The sequence below is a fragment of the Quercus lobata genome, chromosome 12 (genome assembly GCF_001633185.2).
Source record: "Quercus lobata isolate SW786 chromosome 12, ValleyOak3.0 Primary Assembly, whole genome shotgun sequence".
Lineage (NCBI taxonomy): Eukaryota > Viridiplantae > Streptophyta > Magnoliopsida > Fagales > Fagaceae > Quercus > Quercus lobata.
The window spans coordinates 16,722,690-16,744,645 of record NC_044915.1 but is presented as its reverse complement, the minus strand read 5'-3'; the positions used below and the strand labels follow the sequence as shown (position 1 = coordinate 16,744,645).

Genomic DNA, 21,956 nt, shown 5'->3' with positions numbered 1-21,956 from the left:
CTATGTCTATCTCACACAAAACAGAAAATGTGAAAAACCTAAATATCGTTCTAGCTAGGACTATATAATCTACTATAAATAAAAATTTCATTTTTATTGAAAGCGAATTGTTGTTTTTGTTTTGCATATTACAAGCCTATTTAAAGGATCCATAAACCTTATCTTTCAAATGAATGTATTCTTAAACGTATCCTAAATAATACGCTTAATTTTTATTTAAAAAAAAAAACCTAAAAATACATTTATATTCAAATTAATAAAACTGAACTCCTAGAAACATTCTTGCGAAAATAACCCCATATTTGGATGGAGGTACATTCAACATAATATCTGGCACATGTTGTCCAAACAGGTGAAGAAACAAACTTCTAGAACAAGACTACATCATATCAACAGAGTATATACATTTCTAAACTAATTATACGTAATTCAATCATTGATGGCATAAATTGCTTACTTTCTTCAATATCCTATTAACCTAATGAAATACTTCAAATTCTCCCTATAAAACCGATTGCCACTGTTCTGGTTAGTGAGACATGGAAGGATGTCATGGCACCTTAAGTTGTATCATTTTTTTTTCTAGGGGATCCAACTCTATCGCCCTAGACATTCTCAAGGTGATCTAGAAATTGAATAATTAGTATACAGATTGCTTTCAACTATAAATTTTGTTTTAGAACATGGCTTGATATGTTAAAATCATGTTTGGATGATATATATTGTTTTAGAACCCACTGTTGATAAAGGGAAGAGAAAGGGGAAAGCCATTTTGGTCTCTTGTGACTAAAAAAGCTCACATAGTGCACAAAGTGATTAATAGGCTTACCCCTAATTTTCAAAGAGACTAATTCAATACTCAAATTCTCAACAAATCGCTTGGATGGAGAGCAATGACTTTAGTAATCTAGTTTTTCTCTCAAATTTCACTTTTGTATTTAATAACTCCACTATATACTTAAGACAAGTTAAACTATGATGTGTGATAAAGCTCGTTTGTTTTGAATTCAAATATTTTCAAACCTAAAATATTTTACAGGGGTTTGATATAACAAGTAAAATTTTTCAAGTAAACCACCAAAATTGGTAGCTCAAGTGACTGTTGCCAAAGCAGTGTCTCTAGTGATCAGACCGCCATCACTGCTAAAGTAGTGTCTCCAGTGATCGGACCGCCATCACTAGAAGCCAAAACGGTGTCTCCTATCATTGGAATTACAACTTTGGTTATTGAATCTCCAACATTGATCGCAAAACGGTGTCTCTGGTGATTGAAATGCAAGCACCCATCGTTAGAGTGGCTACTTCAGTGGTTGAACCCTCAATACTGATCACTAAAGTGATGGCTTTGGTGATCATCAAAGTAGTTGCTCTAGTCACTAGCCCACTAGACTAGTGACTTAACCCCCAGATGCAGTGAGGCAAGTCACTATGTATTTTTGTAAAAACTTTTACCAATTTTTTAATGCTAAAAATATTTTACAACTTTTTATAAAGGATTTTACGTTCAATGGAAAATCTTTTATAAATTTGACTACATTTTACTTGCAAATTTATATATATCCAAAAGCTATGCATAGCATTTATTGCTGCTAAGCTTCTGTTGCACCATCTTATTGCCACATCATTAACCACATAATTATTATTTTTCTTATTTATTTTTTAGTCCTATTTTTTTTTACAAAAAAATATAAATAGATTATTGACTTTACACATTCATCTTGAGCGGTTTTACATTACATATAATTTTTCCTTTTCATATTTATCTACTTTAATTTAGAATTTACTTTTATTTTTTATTTTTAACAAAAAAAAAAAAAAGATTATTGATTTTATACATTCATCTTGGGTGGTTTTAACATTATATAAATAGATTATTGACTTTACACATCCATCTTGGGTGGTTTTAACATTATATATAATTTTGCCTTTACATATTTATCTATTTTAATTTAGATGTTTATAACTAAATAATGAAATCAATGAAGAATAAAAAAACAAAAATAATGTCTACACATATCTATACTATATATAATAATGAAAGTGTTGTAATAAATTTTATAAAGTTCTTTATGCACTACATCTTAAGCATCTTTCTTAATTTTCTTTTTATTATTATTATTATTATTATTATTATTATTTTTTTTTTTGCAATTCTTATTTTGTTCAACTTTTCATTTGTTTCAACCATTGTCTTTTTAGTTCAATCTTTCATCCCTCCAATAATTTTTTTTTTTTTTTTGCAATTATCATTTGATTTTCTTTAGATTTTAAATTGTTTTTCCTTTATATCTTCTGAAATTCTATTATTTCACTTTGTCCAGCCTTTCATCTACTTCCACCCTTCCTCTTCCATCTTAATTTTCATATAAATTTCTTTTTCATTTCCACCTCTCTTCCCTATTCCTTCTAAATTATCCATGACAAAAAGGTCAGTACTCTCTCTCTTTCTCCAATTTTGTTTTTGTTTTGGTGGAGTTTTTTAAAATTGTTTCAACCACTTTTTTTTTTCCCACTAATGGTTCTTTTTGTTATTGTTGATTTAATTGTCACATCACATTTGTTTATCTTTTTGGTAAATTTGTATAAACTTTTATACATATTTAGATAGTTTGGTATTCCAATTTCCGATCCTAAGTTCTTTTTTCTTTAATTATCCCATTGGTTTGATTTGATTTGGTTAATAAGTAATTGTTTTACAAGTTAGAATTTGATTTTTATCTTTTTTTATTTCTTTTATAGTTATCAATTTAGATATTAAATTATGAGACTTTACTAATTTTTATTTATTTTTTAATCCTTTGGGGGTGGACAAAGTATTCTTAAAAGTTGTATTAGAAGTACTCTATATTGCCATTTATTCAGAGAAAAGCAAAGCTTAATCAAACGAAAATAATCGGATGGGCGACATATTTTAGCTTTTGCAATTGTATTTTAATCACTATTATTATTATTATTATTATTATTTTATAACAATGTGCGCGTGCACACACACACACACAGACACACACACACAGATATATATATATATATATATGTATATATAGAACTTTAATTCTTAGATTTTGCTAATAATTTTTTATTTCATAATATGTTTTGGGTGGACAAAATTGCAATTTCTATAAAGAAAATAACATTAATAGATTATTAACAACAAATTATTTTCTTAATTGGTCCAATTAATCATTGTTATTTTTTTAGTTACGTTTTTTAGTGTTTTGGATAGTTGGGTAGAAAAAACAAGGTTTGAGAAAATTTATTTAAAACTTAAAGAATAATTTCCAAATTTTATATGCTTTTTAATGATTCACAAAATGTTATTAGTAACTTTTATTAAAAAATGAATATTTTCATTAACTTGCCTTTTGAATTTCTAAGAAAAATTATATTGTTTTGATTTTGGTACGACAAAATTTATATTTATGATTTATGATTTATGATTTTTCTTATAATAAATAAAAATATGAATTTTCAAATTAATATTTATGATTTATGATTGTTCTTATATTATATTTATGATTATGAAATACATTACTCTTTATTAAATTAGTCCAAATTGTAAAAATTAAATTTAATGAGACCACTCTAAAAAATTATCACGTGCAAAGTGCGGATTCGCGGCTAATAAACCCCTAAAAATGAGAAAATATATTTTTTAAAAATATTTTACTTCAAAACAAAGGAATCAATTAGGAATATAGGCATATAAATGACTTATAAATGTAGGTTCCAGTTAGCTCAACTGGTAAAGTCTCTGATGGTTGTATAAGAGATTTGGGGTTCAATTCCCGCCTACACCAAAAACTGATTGGTGTCTTGGTCTGATGATAAAGAACAATCATTAGGAGCGGACGCCATAGGTTGAAACTCTCTTGAAACTCTCTCAAAAAAAAAAAAAAAAAGACTTATAAATATTGAAGAGCATCCTTAGTTGATATATACAATGCCTTATAACCACATGGAATTAGTCATTGTTAAGGCAATGGCTGAAATTCATACATTAACTTATGAGTTGTCTTTCTTTTTTCGTGAATAAATTTCTTCACTAACTGACAATGGGTAGAATAAAAAAAAAAAATCAAAATTCTAACCTGTACTTTTTTAATCCAAACATTTATAATTCTAATCATCAAATAATAAATTAAATAAATTCTAGAGGGTTAAAAGTTTTTTTTTTTTTTTGGAGAAACTAGTGGCTTAAAAGTTAAATGTTCATGTTATTTTGAATATTTTCTCCATTGTACTTTTAATTTTAAGGAAGAAAAAACACTTGAATTCTTATTCAACAATATGCAAATTTGGGTGACATGCACATTAGATAAAATATTGGTATCATGTAGTAGACACCATTAATTCAAAATTTATCTATATATTTATCCAGTAGGTAATTAATAGTGAGCAGTGAGAAAATATGATGAGTCTATCTGAAATTGAATGTCTACCGTTCAAAGTTAACCACTTCATTACTTTTTTTTATTTTATATTTTTTTATTTATTGAGAGGAACCACTTCATTACTTTATAACAAAAATTGTGTTAAAAGTTATGGTAGTATAGAAGAACTATAGAAACATACTATATGCACACTAAACTCATCGCACGCGCTTTACGCGTGCAATAATTCTCTTATTTATTTATTTGTTTTTTTAGTTTAATGATGCATTTTTCTTAGCTCAATTGGTATTTACAAATGAAACATTTGGCGTTCTAATCTCCCACTTTTAACTATCAAATTATTAAGAAATAAAATAAAATGAAGAAGTCATTATTTTGTGTGGTTGGTCTATTTTTTTATTTTATTTTTTTATGTTAGGTTGCGTCACAAATCGATGAGTAACAAAGCATAAATATAATCAAATAAATACTTAAATATTGAATTAGGGTGAATGAAAATTTTTCCATTTAAAAAAAGGCCTATTGACATTTAATCTATCATTTCAACCTGTTAAGAAATCAAAAAGTGGGCCAGTTAACACTAATTGATTATTAATTAAAATAATAATTATTCCCGAAACCATTTACCCAAACTATTTCAATTTTTCCATATATTTTTCATGATTCTTAAGAACCATGAATAGCATAAAATAAAATAAAAACAAAAAGTGAATGAAAAAAAGTGAATATGAAATTATGAAGAAAAAATGGTAAAGCAATGAGGTGAGCAATTGAACAAAAGTGAAATGATAGGATAAAAAATGAAATGTAAAAAGTGGGGAGAAAATGACCATACCTTTATTCAGCGCCTGTTTGAATCAAATTTTGCTTTGGATTTTTTTCCTACTACAAATTATATATCCAGTGTGCGTTTGGGATGAGCTAAATTTTTCAGTTTATCTCTACTTTCAGTTTATTTTTGCTACTATTTATAAGTCCTACTACACTTTTTGTTACTATTCATAGGTCTTATTATACTATTCAGCTTATTTTTTGCTTTGGATTTTTTTCCTACTTCAAATTATATATCCAGTGTGCATTTGAGATGAGCTAAATTTTTCAGCTTATCTCCACTTTCAGTTTATTTTTACTATTATTCATGAGTCTCACTGCACTTTTTGTTACTATTCATAGGTCTCATTGTACTATTCAGCTTATTTTTTTTAACTATTTTTTTTTTTTTTTACACTTTCAACAAAAAGTTTTCAGTTTCAGCTAAATAAGCTGTTCCAAATAGACACCCAATATAAAATAAATTTGTATTCTAGAACCTGAAACTACGAAAAAAAGGGTAAAGGAAGGAGATGAACAATATTCAAAATTAAATGATAGAATTACAATAAATTAAAAAAAAAAAAAAACCATACCTTAATCCCACAAATGTAAAGGCATACTAATTCCATCGTATACTATTCCAAAATCTTTTTTTTTTTTTTTTTTTTTTGGAGATTCAAATACTATTCCAAAATCAGAATAGCTAAGCACATAAAAAAAAAAGGGTCAAATATGCTCATTCTTTTTTTCAAATAAAAAATCAAATACTTATGCACTTTCAAAAGGTAAATATGAATGAAAATTTGGACTGATAAGAGACATCTAATAAAGTAAGAAACCATTATCAACCAACATGAAAAATATAGAAAAACCCACTGAGCATCAAGATCATAGGCACAAAATGAAGGAATTGGAGATACAGTGCAATGAAGAGGGAAAATATTGTGTGCTGGGTATGGTAGTTTTCTTATTTTAAAAGTGATCATATCTTATCCAATTGTGATGGTAATAGTTTTAAATGTGAAGTTTATTTTATTTTATTTTATTTTATTTATATAAATAAAGTTTTAAATGTGATTTTAACTTTTAAATTTGGCATGAGAAAAGAAAAGTTGGAGGGATGGAGATTAGTGATTGTAGGGGTAAGGGCCCAAGATCGCATATTGGGCCTTGGGCTTTGTCCGAGGGGATGGACAGATCCGAAGAGAAACTACTAATGATGAGACATTCTCAGACCGAGACCTATAAGTGGAGAGCAAATGAGTGATATATAACCCAACAATTAAAGTGGCCTGCCGAGAAGGTTCAATGATAGAGACATGTTTCATGGGCATGAGAGAAGGAAGAGAACCTAAAAATATCTAAGAGAAGGCTAACACCACCGCATTAAATGCACAACAACTACTTTACTGGCCGCATTTATGAGGAGAAGACCTTTGAACAATACCACATTGGCTACCGCAACTCACAGAGTGCCAGGGAAGGTGGCTGATGGGACAAGCACTCAAATGGGGGTTCAGATAATCAACAAGTGGAGGGTAAAGATGACACCAAAGAAGATATATAAGGTAGAAGACTCTTTATGGAGAAGGGATCGAAAAAGGGAAATTGAGAGAGAACATTGTAGCAATCTAAACTGCCTTAGTATCCAACGGTGATCAATATACTATAATTTAGCCTTCTCGAATTGAAAGTCCATTGACATCAACATCTTTTATTTATGTTTGATTGTCGTTTAGCTCAATACTAGCCATTGTCCAATTCACTGGGACCTAGTTCTTTGACTTCATCTCTATAAATTCATTGTTTTGGGCTCATTGGACCAAGACTCCATACTTTTTGGGCTTGGGCCCTAAATCGTGTCCCTACAATTGGCGTCGTCTGTGGGAAGAACTTGTGCCTCAGCAGGTGCAACGGCTAAACATGGTGGGATCAGGTCCACACCAGACAGGTCCACATTGAACAAAGCTACCAGGTTCTGAATGACAGGACAACTTTCTTAACCTTGAATGGGAGAGAGATCAAGAAAGAGGGTAGTGTACATACTACCCATACAAGCAAAGGCCACTCTAAGGGGAGAAGTCACGTATCCCAAAAGCAGGATGGTAACTAGGCCCTACAATAGGAGATCGACAACTTGAAAAGGAAACTACGTCGTGCACAACGGAAGCGTCCCCTTTCCAGCTCAGACACAAGCGACGAAGAAGACCACAATTATTGGCAAAGGTTAAGAACTCCACCAAGTGAGACCTTCTCCTATGAGGATGAACACCATCATAAACGCAGTCACAGAAGTTCGTCCCATAAAGGCCTAGTGAATGACGCCATGAGTAAGGCCCTGGATTGAATCTCCAAGTCACCCTTCACACGCAAGATAGAAGGGGTTGAGCTTCCTCGACGATTCCATCAACCTACTTTCACTATGTACAACGGACGAACAGACCCCGTGGAGCACGTGAGCCAGTTTAACCAAATGATGGCCGTCTATTCCAAAGATGAGGCTTTGATGTGCAAAGTGTTCCTGTCGAGCCTAGGACTGGTGGCAATGAGGTGGTTTGATGGCCTCAGGCCAAACTCCATAGACTCCTTTAAGCAATTGACCCAAGCCTTTGGCTTTCATTTCATCACGAGCAACAGGGTTCCTCGACCTTTGGATTCCCTCCTGTCTTTGTCCATGCGAGAAGGGGAGACCCTAAAGGCCAACTCGGATAGGTATTGGGAGATGTACAATGAGATAAAAGGAAACTATGATGATGTCGCCATTAGTACCTTCAAAAGCAGCCTCCCAACTAAGCACGGTTTAAGAAAATCCCTAACAGGGAAGCCTATCACCAGCCAACGCCAACTCATGGACCGAATCGACAAATATAAAAGGGTTGAAGAGGACTAACAATTGGGTAAGGGTAAAGCGAAGGTTGTCCTTTAGGAGAGGAGGGACTTTAGGTCGGATTGATTTAACAACAACAACCGACCGAGGAGAGACTATACAGAGCAATCCGGATCTGCCGACGCGCAAGCAGTTCACGCTGTGTTCCAAGATCCGATACATCAAGTTATGGAGAAAATCAAGAATGAGTTGTTCATCAAACGGCCAAATAAAATGGCAGGAGATCCCATGAAGCGCAACCAAAACCTATATTGCCAATACCATCAAGAACCAGGGCATACAACCGAGGATTGCCGAAACTTGAAGAACCACTTGGACCAGCTAGTCTGAGAGGGAAAATTAAGTCACCTCCTACATCACTCCAGTGGCCGACAAGGACAGGCGAACATTGAGACACGGAGGGACATCTCCTTGAAACCGCCTATAGGCACGATAAATATCATTCTTGCCGCCCTGGGAAGGACCGGCTATTGTCCTTCCAGAGTAATGTTTGTATCTTGGCCTCCCACCGAGCATGGCGATCGGGAGTTTAAAAAGGCCAAGAAGATAGCATCACCCATGCTGGGTTTCTCGGATGAAGATAAGGTCAGAACCATCCAACCCCACGATGATGCTCTGGTCGTCACGCTTAGGATTGAAGGATATGATGTGAGAAGAGTGCTAGTAGATCAAGGCAGTGCTGTGGAAGTAATGTACCCCAACCTATACAAGGGGCTGAACTTAAAATCCGAGGACTTAACGGCGTACGATTCCCCTCTGGTAAGCTTTGAAGGGAAGATGGTTACTCTAAGGGGCCAGATCAGACTACCCATACAAACAGGTTCGGACGTGGTGGATGTGAACTTTATCATAGTTGATGCTTATTCACCCTACACGGCCATCGTAGCCAGGCCTTGGCTTCATGCCCTAGGGGCTGTCTCTTCTACCCTGTACCAAAAAGTGAAGTACTCATCGGAGGGCCAAGTCAAGGAGATTATAGAGGACCAGACCATGGCCAGGCAGTACATGGTGTCCGCCATTTCACGCCAACACAACGTTGAGCCCTCGGCCTTTACTGAAAGTGGTTTATAGCAATCAACAACCCCGACATTGCCCGGTGATAGATCAGCCGAGGAGGCAAAATGCGAGGATCTAGAAAAGGTTTCTGTGGGCATTGATCCGGAAAAATTCTTTCAGGTCAACTTGGAACTACCCCCCCGAGAGAAAGAAGAATTAATTGATTTTCTTAGAGAAAAAGAAGACGTGTTTGCATGGGATGCCTATGAGGCCCCAGAGGTTGATCCGGACTTCATTTGCCACCACCTAAACGTTAATCCATCCGTTACCCCCAAGAAGCAACTCCCTCGGTGTCCGTCGAAGGAGCATGCTAACGCTGTTAGGGACGAGATGTTAAAGCTTAATAAAGTAGGGGCTATCAAAGAAGTTTTTTACCCTGAGTGGCTAGCCAATACTGTAGTGGTAAAGAAGAAAAGCGGAAAATGGCGAGTATGTGTAGACTTCACGGATCTGAATAAAGCTTGCCTAAAAGATCCATTCTCTATGTCCCGGATAGATCGGTTGGTAGACGCGACCGCTGGTCACCCTCGAATGAGCTTCTTAGATGCCTTTCAAGGATACCATCAAATACCCCTGGCCGTAGACGGCCAAGAAAAGACAGCTTTTGTCACCCCCATTGGAAACTACCATTACAAGGTTATGCCTTTTGGTTTGAAGAACGCAGGGTCCACCTACCAGAGAATGATGACCAGAATGTTTGAGCCACAGCTGGGTAAAAGTATTGAGGTCTATATAGATGACATGGTGGTAAATAGCAAAGTAGTGTCCGAACACGTGAGGGACCTTAGTGGCACCTTTGAAATTCTGAGGAGACACAAGCTGTGTCTCAATGCGTCCAAATGTTCATTTGGGATAGGATTGGGAAAATTCTTGGGCTATATGGTGACTCACAGGGGCATCGAGGTCAGTCCCGATCAAATCAGGGCTATCCACAGCATGCATCTTCCTTGGAACCCCAAGGAGGTCTAAAAGCTTACGGGCATGATTGCTGTTTTAAACCGTTTTATTTCTCGGTCGACGGATAGGTGTAGGCCTTTTTTCCTCTTGCTAAATAAGTGAAAGGGATTTGAATGGACTGAAGAATGTGCTTCAACCTTCCAACAAATTAAGGAGTATCTGTTTTAGCCACCAATTATGTCAAGTCCCGAGGTTGACAAGGTCTTGTTCGCCTACATTACTGTGGCCCCTCATGCAGTAAGCCTAGTGCTGATACGAACGGACAACGGCGTACAACGCCCAATCTATTACGTAAGCAAATCATTGCATGAAGCTGAGACTTGCTACCTTCCACTAGAAAAAGTCATCTTGGCGGTGGTTCAGGCTACATGAAAGCTTCCCTATTACATCCAGGCACACACAGTCATTGTTCTAACTCAACTCCCGCTCAAGTCCATACTCCGGAGTGCTAATTATACGGGGCGAATTGCTAAGTGGGGCACGATTTTAGGGGCCTTTGACATTATGTACATGCCTCGCACCTCCGTGAAAGGTCAGGTCCTTGTGAATTTGGTGGCTGAGTTTGCTGAACCCTCGTTAGAAGAAGAAGTATGGGCGCAAGGCATGGATGAAAAATCAGTTGGCGCAATCTCTTTACTAGGGCCTTTTTGTTGGAAGGTATATGTTGATGGTGTGGCGAACCAAAGGGGCTTTGGTGTAGGGCTAGTCCTGATTTCCTCTGAAAGGATTACCATTGAAAAATCACTAAGACTGGGCTTCTCAGTCAAGAATAATGAGGCTGAATATGAAGCCTTGCTGGAAGGAATGTCCATGGTCCAAAAACTGGGCGGAAAAGCTATAAACATGTTCTCGAACTCAAGACTTGTTGTAGGCCAAGTGAATGAGGAGTTAGAAGCAAGAGATGAAAGAATGCAAGAATACCTAGACCAAGCTAAACTCCTGAGATCACATTTCGATTCTTTTAGCTTACGGCACATCCCCAGAAGTGGAAACACACATGCTGACTCTCTGGCCACACGAGACACCTCCTCGGCTCAATGTTTACCTTGAGTCATCCTTGTGGAAGATTTATACAAACCCTCGGTGACAAAAAGAGAAATGATCTATGTCCACAACGTCAGAGTGGGACCTAGCTGGATGGACCCTTTGGTACTATTTCTGAAAGATGACATCTTACCCGAAGAAAAGAACGAAGCCAACAAGATACGAAGAAAAGCTTCTTGGTTTTGGCTATCCGAGGACTAGAAGCTATATAAGCGCTATTTTTTTGGACCATACTTGCTCTGCATACACCCTGAGGCCTCGGAACTCATCCTAGAGGAATTGCATGAAGGAATTTGCGGAAACCATACAGGAGGCAGGTCCTTATCCCATAGGGCCATCACCCAAGGCTACTGGTGGCCAAACATGCAGAAAGAAGCGCATGAATACGTGAAGAAGTGCGACCAGTGTTAGAGGTTCGTACCAAACATACATCAGCCAAGAGGGATCCTCGATCCTCAATCCACTGTCCAACCTGTGGCCATTCGCTCAGTGGGGCTTGGATATCGTCGGGCCATTTCCCAGGGCAGTAGGGAACAAAAGATATCTGCTCGTCGGCACTGACTACTTTACCAAATGGGTTAAAGTTGAACCTCTAGCAAATAACAGAGATGTGGACGTTAAAAAGTTTGTCCGGAAAAACATTGTCACCCGGTTTGGGGTCCCTCACTCCCTCATCTCGGACAATGGTCTTCAGTTTGATAGTAAGGCCTTCAGGAGGTACTATTGCGAATTGGAGATCACGAATAGATATTCTACCCCAACCTACCCCTAGGGGAATGGGCAGGCCGAGGCTGTTAACAAGGTCATAGTGAATGGACTTAAGAAGAGGTTGGATGACAAGAAGGGAAGGTGGGTGGAAGAGCTGCCACATGTCTTGTGGACATATCGGACCACGCCCCGCAGGTCAATTGGAGAAACCCCCTTCTCGATGACTTACGGAGCCGAGGCCGTTATTCCTCTAGAAACGAGTTTTCCAACACTAAAAACCAGCTTATTCTGTCCGAGCAACAATGATGGGTTGATAGAAAAAAGCTTAGACCTTATTGAAGAAAGAAGGGAAAAAGTGATGGTCCAACTAGCGTACTATTAGCACAAGCTCAAGTAAGGTTATGATGCCAAAGTAAAGCTGAGGCCATTAGTGCCTGGGGACTTAGTATTGAGGAAAGTACTGGGCAATGCTAAAAATCCCGCATGGAGAAAGCTCGGGCCAAATTGGGAAGGACTGTATCGTATCACTTCAGTGGCTGGCATTGGGGCATATTTTCTAGAAGATTTAGATGAGCATGTAGTACCACGCCCTTGGAATGTAAACAACCTGAAAATGAACTATTATTAATGAGAGTATCCATTGTCGGTAAATCTTTCTATTGCACAAAGCCCTTGCGCTTCTTATTTCTCATTTATCAATTCAAGTATTAAATAGAACTTTAAGTCCTGGATGGCCCCTCGGACCACAGGCTTAAGGGAAGTTAACTACTTCGAACATTCTTTCATATATTTAAACAGAACCTAAGTCCTGGATGGCTCCTCGAACCAAAGGTTTAGGGGAAATTAACTACTCTGTCCTCATTACAAGTTTTTAAACAGAACCTAAGTCATGGATGACCCCTCGGACCACAGGTTTAGGAGAAATTAATTACTTCGGACATCCTTTCATGTATTTAAACAGAACCTAAGTCCTGGATGGCTCCTCAGATAATAGGTTTAGGGAAAATTAACTACTCTATCCTCATTACAAGTTTTTAAACAAAACCTAAGTCATGGATGGCCCCTCGAACCACAGACTTAGGAGAAATTAACTACTTCGAACATCCTTTCATGTATTTAAACAGAACCTAAGTCCTGGATGGCTCCTCGAACCACAGGTTTAGGGGAAATTAACTACTTTGTCCTCATTACAAGTTTTTAAACAGAACCTAAGTCCTGGATGGCCCCTCGGACCACAGGTTTAGGGGAAATTAACTACTTCGGACATCCTTTCATGTATTTAAACAAAACCTAAGTCTTGGATGGCTCCTCGGACCACAGGTTTAGGGTAAATTAACTACTTTGTCCTCATTACAAGTTTTTAAACAGAACTTAAGTCCTAGATGGCTCCTCGGACTATAGGCTTAGGGGAAATCAACTACTTTTGACACACGAAAGCACTCCCATAAGTGATAAACAGAACTCAAAACACGAGGTACGTCCCTCGTAAATGAAGTGCTCATTGTATGTGGGTTAGTCCTTGATATAAGCAGATAGCAACTCTTTATTGCTAGATATATCATCAAGCTCATCTACAACAATAACAACGAATTCTAAGAAAAAAGAGTAATAACGAAAAATACAGATTCGGAGAATAAAAGGAAAGGTTCATGCATTAACTTCAAAGTTATATTACACGCTACAAAATCACCCAAAAAAAAGGGAAAAAAAAAAAAAGAAAGAAAGGAAAAGTAAAACCCTACAACTACTTTTTCTTTGGATGGGGATCCTCCTTGGTAGTTGTAGTCTTGGATCGGGCATCCCCACTTTTAGGCTTCTCAGCTTCCTTAGCCTGAGAGATCACGTCCTCAATGGTTAGGGTATCCTCGAATGAAGCGCCACTGGTTGAAGGAAGGCCCTCTTTACCCATACCCGATCCAGTAGAAGTCCCGACGTCAGCGGTAAGATCTTGAGCGTTGGGAACATGCTCAGGAGGAGGTAAGGGTAAAGCGGCTGAGGAAGGATCGGTTGGGATCTCTCTAATGGGCTCTGGAAAATACACCCTATTCGCCCTCCTCAGCTCAGAGTCTACTGGAACCCTTGCACTGTTAAGAGCTTCATTTCAGGTCATGGTGCAGTAGTCCTGGCATACTTCGGCTACCTCTTCAGCCAGCCTCTGCACTGTCTCGAGCATTCCCCATTCATAGGCTGCTGTCTACGTGGCTTGAGCAGCGTCCTTAACCGCCTGGGCCTCTGCCTTAGCCTTTTCCAGCTCGGCCTTCAAGCTTAGAATTGTAGCCTTCTCCGTGTCTAAGTTTAGCTCCGTGGTGAAGAGAAGCTAGCGTTGGTCCTCGGCCTGAGACTCGGTGTTCTTAAGCCGTGCCGAGGCTCTTTGATGTTCATGCTCAGATGTTTTGAGCTTCTTGGCCAGCTGATTCTTCTCCTCCTTGGCAAACCCAAGCGCCCTCTCCACCTTGCGCCAGAAGTTCGACTCGGCCTCGAATTTATTGTGGGCGCTCCTAATGCATTCTTTGGCCACGAAGACTTGCTGAGTGACTTACACAAAACAACAAGAGGATTACACCTAAAGAGTCATGTAAATGAAAAAAAGGGAATGAGTTGAGACGCAAATGAAACTGCATTCACCATCGCGAGGTCTCTTTTTAGAAACATAAAAAGATCGAGCTGCCTCATCTGCCGAAGGGCATCCATGTCCTTTGGTAGGAGGAGGGGCTGCTCTAAGGCTTGGGCCAGGTACATGGAGTGCCCTTTGCTAGACTCCGTTATCGTGGACTTATAAGGGATAAAGGCCCCGTCCATCTCTATCACTGGAGCCCACGTGCGTTGCTGACGACGTGTCTCAAGATCGTCTCTGCTCTTCATAGACTTTAACCTCTTGTCTCTAGGGTCTTTTGTTTTTTGTTGTTACGTGCCCTTCTGTGGAGGCATCTCCTCCTCTTCCAACTCCTGAAGAGGCCTTTTTTTCTTCGGGTTCGGATTAGCGCGCGGACCTTGGTCAACGGGAGGAAGAGAAGGAGGAGGAGGAAGGTTGGCAGAAGCTTCGGTCTTAGGAGCTTCAAGAGGAGTCGCTTCCTTACCCCTGTTAGCCATCAGACCCCTTAAGCTCGGCCTCTTTTTAAGGTCCATAACCTTAGCTTCCTCGGAGCTTGTTTTAAAGAAAGTAGCGGCCTACCTTGGCCGATGAGCTGTAGAAAGCCTGTCAGATTCTATCTCGGAGCCCAAAATCTCCACAAGCATCTCGGGAGTTCTCTCCTTCTCAGCAAACTGAAATTTGTCTATCTCCTCCTCAAGTGACAAATGTGAGGAGGAGGCTATCCCTTCCGCTACTTGTACGGCTATAGGTGGAACTTGTTGCAGCGGTATTGCAAATGGCGAAGGGTTCGGTTGGGCAGGCAATACCACAGGAAGTAGATCCCGCCTTGCAAGGAACCCTGGCTTTGAAACGTTTATCCGAGCAAGACGGGGTTACCTGTTCTCAGCGCTTGGCCTGCGCCTAGGTAGATGTGCGACAAAGGCTCGTAACCTAAGATATGGTGAGCGGCCCGCAGCTGATTGTCCTCACTCACGAATATCTTCGATCTCAACAGAAAGTTGAGCCCGGGAATGTTGATTAAGCTGAGCTTTGGAGAAACGTGCCCTTTATCTGCAAAACATCCGAGGAGGTAAACATGGTTAAACCAATGATAAATATTATCCGAGGAGGCGAACTATTAAAAGTAAATAGATAAAGCTTAGAAAACTAAGGTCTCGGCCGAGAGACCTGGTCCTAGGGCACCCCACCTGGTGTTCCTGCCCTAACTGGGTAGTGAAGACCGTCATGCCATTCCTTGGAGACAACTAGGTAATCGTTCTTCATGCCTTTGTTGGACTTTGGAAGGGAGGATATTAGTCTCACCTTATCAGACTGAGATTTGAGGTAATATCCTCTTGAAAGGGCATGACACTCGTACAGATGGGCAACATCGTGCCATGTGAGACCGAGGTTCATTTGGTCGTTTAGTACATCCACACAACCTAAGACCCTAAACATATTGGGGGCACATTAATGTGGACACAATCTATGATTAAGTAGATAGTCCCTAGTTATTCTGCCCATAAGAAGTATCATTCCTCCTTCTATAAAGGCAATCATTGGAATGACAACCTCACTCTCGTTTCTATCCAAAAGTACACCTTCTGGGGGACAGTACTGTAGACCTACTCCTGGGGGGATGTAGTGCCTAGCCCTAAAGCTCTCTATGCTAGCCAGAGAATCTACCAAATACTTAAATCTACCCATTTGAATGATCGAAAATACCTCAGAAAGAAGTTTCTAAAAGAAAAGAAGGCCGAGAAGGATGGCTGAGATTAAAAGGGAGAATATAAAAGAATAAGAACTTACGGGAATAAGTGTGTTTATCTCTTTTGTTTTTAAAGAAGACCTACGGAGAAATCTTGAAGAAAAGGTTTCAAAAGTTTTGTAGTTTAGAAAATTCTGCAAGTTAGAGCCCTGGAGATCACTAGGAAGCTTGAAGATTGGTAAAGTAAAAGAGAATGCATATCCTCAAGGCTTTATATAGGAGAGGGAAATGAGAGGGATTTATCCTGCTCAAATTTCCAGGAAGAGTCCTAGCCGTTGGATTTGAGTTTTGCCACTAGATCTGGGAGACAACATGCCACCTGGAGTAATTAATGATGCTTCGTGGGCAGCGAAACGTTAAAGGTAAACCATGACGCATAGAAAACTGAATTTCCACACGTGTGGGCAACAAAATCAAATGTCACTAATTCTTAAAAGTCAAAACCTCGCTCTTCTTCTCGGATAAAAGAAATCCGAGGTTTTGAGGGGCTATTGTAGGGATAAAGGCCCAAGATTGCATATTGGGCCTTAGGCTTTGTCCGAGGGGATGGATAGGTCCGAAGAGAAACTACTAATGATGAGACATTCTCAAACTGAGACCTATAAGTGGAGAGCAAACGAGTGTTGTCCGAGGAGTACATACTCCTCGGACTTGTGAATATGGTTCAAAATATATAACCCAACAATTAAAGTGGCCTGTCGAGAAGGTTCAATGATAGAGACGTGTTTCTTGGGCATGAGAGAAGGAAGAGAATCTAAAAATATCTAAGAGAAAGCTGACACCACCGCATTAAATGCACAATAGCTACTTTACTAGCCGCATTTATGAGGAGAAGACATTTGAACAGTGCCACATTGGCTATCGCAACTCACAGAGCACCAGGGAAGGTGGCTGATGGGATAAGCACTCAAGTGGGGATTCAGATAATCAACAAGTGGAGGGTAAAGATGACACCAAAGAAGATATATAAGGTAGAAGACTCTTCATGGAGAGGGGGTCAAAAAAGGGAAATTGAGAGAGAACATTGTAGCAATCTAAACTGCCTTAGTATCCAACGGTGATCAATATACTATAATTTAGCCTCCTTGGACTGAAAGTCCATTGACATCAACATCTTTTATTTGTATTTGATTGTCGTTTAGCTCAATACTAGCCGTTGTCCAATTCACTGGGACCTAATTCTTTGACTTCATCTCTATAAATTCATTGTTTTGGGCTCATTGGACCAAGACTCCATACTTTTTGGGCTTGGGCCCCAAATCGTGTCCCTACAGTGATAATTGTTAAATAGATGAGAAACTTAATTAAAACTCAAATAGATGAGAAGTTTCAAACGGTTTTAATTTTTGAAGTAGATATACCCAAAATTTTAGTTGTGATAGACTTAAAAGAGATTTGAATTTTTGTAGTGGGAGGTTAGAGGTTTATCTAAACTCAAGGATTTTAAAAATCGGTAATATGACTTATTTTCCCTTAATAATTACAATTTGTTAACTTTTTAACTCTTACGTTTGTTTGTAAGGGTAATTTAGTTTGTAAGTAGTAAAGATTAGTAGTATAGATTTGTTTGAAATTAAAATTAAAAAAGAAAAAAAAAACGTGCTTGATTATTATTATTTTGGATAGAACCATTTTTTTTTTCCTTCTTTAAAGTAACCAAGAGTTTTTTTTAAAGGATAATTCAGAGTATTTGAATTCAAATAGGAAACAAACTTATCAAATAGAAAATAGATGGATTTGAATTCTAATATGTAGTTAGATGAACGTGATTATACGGTCTTGGATGGTTTGAATAATGTCAAATTACACTTTTAACATTTTTGTTGTCTTTATAGCAAATGAATTTAAACTAAAGGATATGTTATTTTATAATTTGTATGAGAATATTTGGTACGTCAAAAATTAAAAGACAAAATAGGATAATCCTCTTATTAGTAGTATAGAAAGATGATAAAGATGAGTTTCCTAATTAAATTGAGGTTTTGTGCAGAACAAATGTGAATAGTAATTCAAAATAGTAAGTTAGGAATGGTTTGAAGGATTTAAGAAAAGTAACATCTCGAGTTTTAGAAACTCGAGATCCATATTAGAACTCGAGTCCAAAAGACTCGTTCTGCGAGTGTGAAAATACTACATAGATCTCGAGTCTTTAAGACTCGAGTTTTATGCAAAAAAAATTTCATCTATAGTGGCGTTTTTAAGCCTTACAGTGACGTTTTAAATCCCTATAGCGGCATTTTCCTGCAAATTTTTTTTTATAAGTACCAAGTTTAGTGAGCCCTATAGTGGCGTTTTTAAGCCCTATAGTGACGTTTTAAAACCCTATAGCGGCGTTTTTCGTAATTTATGGAAATCAAGTCTTTAAGACTCGATTTTCACGTCGATTTTTTTCTCACTTTAAACTAATCCTCTTACAAATCGAGACTTAAAAACTTGAGTTTTATCTTAGAACTCGAGTTTTAGACACTCGAGATGCTAGTTTTCAACATTATTTTGAAACATGACAACTAACTAAATTTTTTAATATTTATTGTTATTTAGAAAAAAAATTCTAATTAAATTAGCCTAATGTTTTCCTAATTAAAATTCAAAAACGTCCCTACCTACTATTTTGTTTTAGATTTTATAAATAAATAAAAAAAGAAAATTTATCTGTAATCCAATAAATGTAAAAATCAGAATGGATAAAATCTGTAATCCACTGGTCAGGTAGCGTTCCCTATGCGTCGAATTCAGAAACTGATTGTACTCACAGTCACAGTCACAGCCACAACGAGGTTTTCCATGCTTTTTCAACTTTTGTAACAGCTTGCCTGCGTGGCATGCTGTTTGTTTAAATCCGTATACTCTCCCTCTCCGTCTTTATCTCAGAATCTTTCTCTTTTTGAAGCAATACTTATCTACAACAATAATTACTCTCCCGCTGGCTGCTACTATAAATATCTAATACTCTCTTTTCAGTTTTCACGCACAGCATAGACTGTTGGGTATTCTATTCTTTTTTGGGTTTCAAAGAGTAAAAGAGTAAAAGAAAATCGATGGAGCTTGATCTCTCTCCAAAGTTGGCTAAGAAGGTGTACGGTGGCAATGGAGGGTCGTACCATGCTTGGTCTCCATCTGAGCTTCCCATGCTTCGTGAAGGGAATATTGGTGCTGCCAAGTTGGCCCTTGACAAGAATGGTTTTGCTCTTCCTCGTTACTCTGATTCTGCCAAGGTTGCTTATGTACTCCAAGGTATATAGATATATCTAATCGGTTTCTGTTTTTATAATTTTTTCGCTTGTTTGCTTGTCTATGTTTGTGGGTTTAAGTTTTATTGTCTGATCAATATTATGTTGTATGTTCTATTGCTGTTGTGGTTATATACTTAGATTTATTGATGTACTGGTATGCTCTTTTTTTTTTTTTTTTAATAATATAATTTTTATTCGATGATTAATTTGTTTAATAGATGGGTTCTTTGTTGGGTAAACAATTTGTAGAATAAAATTTGAATGGAATTTACTTTTTAGTTTTTTCTTAATTGGGCTGGTTTTTGATTTGTGGATTTTCTAGGTATCTTTTAGTGCATCGTGTGAAATTTTGTTCTGGTATTGTGTTTAGTTACAACTCACTACCATCGGGCTAGGTGGACTCAAATCATATCCTGGCAATTTTTATTATGCTCTTGATTGCTCCATCTTTTGTCATGTTCTGAATTTTTATTCTAAACTTCACCAAACTTTTTAGGTGATTGATTTTTTAATTGAATTAAAAGGAAAACAAACAATCAAAGTAATCTGGTTGTTTGAATTATTATGTAGGAATAAATAAATGTTGGAAAGAACAAAGACTTTTGGATAGGAATGATTTGATGACTTGATCTTTGAAAAATTGAAAAAGAGTAGTAATGTAGTACTCTGCTATTGTCCATACGTAGCAGAAGAGTAAGCAATCATTAATTTTCTTTAATGATGTAATTAGTAATTTTGCTGAACATATTGTCTACAAAACTTTTTACAGTGTAATGATAAAAGTATGATCCAAACTCTTTCAGCCATTCATTGTGTAGTACTATGCAATATGTTAACTTACTCATCATTGATATTTTTTTTTTCCCATAGGAAATGGTGTATCTGGAATTGTGCTTCCTGAATCAGAAGAGAAGGTCCTCGCAATTAAGAAGGGTGATGCCATTGCCCTTCCTTTTGGCGTGGTTACATGGTGGTACAACAAAGAGGACACTGAGTTAATTGTTCTTTTCTTGGGAGATACTTCAAAAGCTCACAAAGCTGGTGAGTTTACTGAGTTTTTCCTGACAGGTTCCAATCGGATCTTCAGTGGGTTCTCTACTGAGTTTGTGAGCCGAGCATGGGACTTGGATGAGAATGTTGTGAAAACCCTTGTTGGAAAGCAATCAGGCAATGGAATTGTCAAGATTGATGGGAACTTTAAAATGCCTGAGCCAAAGAAGGAACATCGATTGGGTATGGCATTGAATTGTGAGGAGGCTCCATTAGACGTGGACATTAAGAAAGGTGGAAGGGTTGTGGTCTTGAACACTAATAACCTTCCTTTGGTTGGTGAAGTTGGGCTTGGGGCTGACCTTGTTAGATTGGATGGAAGTGCCATGTGCTCTCCTGGATTTTCTTGTGACTCGGCATTGCAGGTGACTTATATTGTTAGGGGTAGTGGCCGTGTTCAGGTTGTCGGTGTTGATGGCCGTAGGGTCTTGGAAACAACTCTTAAGGCAGGAAATTTGTTCATCGTGCCAAGGTTTTTTGTTGTTTCAAAGATTGCCTCTCCTGAGGGTATGGAGTGGTTCTCTATCATCACCACCCCCAAGTAAGACTTTTTCCACAACACATTGTCACATTTGTGCTAAGCTACTGCTTTTTTTTAGTACTTAGGCGTTCTGGTTATTTAATATGCTAGTGTGGGAGACGATTTTTCATAAATAACTCAGCAGGATAGGCAATTTAATATTAAATTGTGTATGATTGTTTCTTGTGAAGTTTTTATGAATCATATGACTTTGTTTTTTCTGTGGCAGTCCAATATTCACTCATTTAGCTGGAAGGACTTCTGTTTGGAAGGCTCTATCTCCTTCGGTTCTCCAGGCTTCATTCGATGTGGATGCTGATACTGAGAAGCTTTTCTCCTCAAAGAGGACTTCTGATGCCATTTTCTTCCCTCCACCAAATTGATCAAAAAACTAGCTTAGTCTTGCTAGTTTCTTAGTCACCTCAATAAAAAAGCTTAGAGTGCTCTAGCCCTGTATGGCCTTCTATATATTTTATGTTTGGGTTTGTGATTGTAGACCTGTTGACATGGTCTTATGATAGATGTTCATTTGGTGTTTTGGTGTTAGTAGGAGTTGGTCCTCATGTGTACGATAATGGTGGCTTTTTTTTTTTTTTTGGTCCTGAATAAGAAATTTTATTAATAAACCAAAAGGGAATCAACCAACATCTGAGAAGCAGTCCAAAAGGAGAAGGTTTGCAAAAGAAACAACAGGTTCAGGTCATCAGAAATTACCAGTGAAGCTTGGTCAAGGAGGAGAGAAGAGGAAGAGAATCAATAACAAACAGGACATCTCCTTCAAGAATAACTCGGGCAGTTCTATTTGGTTAAATAATTTTTAAAATATGTATTATTAAGTAAAATACCCAACACTGGATTAGATCATTAGTTTGAACTTTGAAGTACGAAAGGAATACATTTCAATTATGGATATTCTTCACATTTGCTACATGAAGTGGTCCACTGATGTTAAAGATA

General features: G+C 37.6%; 3 protein-coding genes across 3 annotated transcripts; all 3 read left to right on the top strand.

Annotated features, from left to right (window-relative positions):
- Window positions 1-7,626: 7,626 nt before the first annotated feature.
- On the top strand, window positions 7,627-8,094 carry LOC115970301. The gene has a single exon (XM_031089953.1). The coding sequence runs from the start codon at window positions 7,627-7,629 to the stop codon at window positions 8,092-8,094; it is 468 nt and encodes a 155-aa protein (XP_030945813.1).
- Window positions 8,095-8,577: 483 nt separating this feature from the next.
- Window positions 8,578-9,162, top strand: LOC115970299. The gene has a single exon (XM_031089952.1). It carries the CDS (start codon window positions 8,578-8,580, stop codon window positions 9,160-9,162), a length of 585 nt encoding a protein of 194 aa, XP_030945812.1.
- Window positions 9,163-18,943: 9,781 nt separating this feature from the next.
- LOC115971213 (12S seed storage globulin 1-like) lies at window positions 18,944-21,956 on the top strand. The gene is made up of 3 exons (XM_031090979.1): window positions 18,944-19,430; window positions 20,300-21,020; window positions 21,229-21,956. Exons 1-3 carry the CDS (start codon window positions 19,235-19,237, stop codon window positions 21,380-21,382), a joined length of 1,071 nt encoding a protein of 356 aa, XP_030946839.1. The 5' UTR covers window positions 18,944-19,234; the 3' UTR covers window positions 21,383-21,956.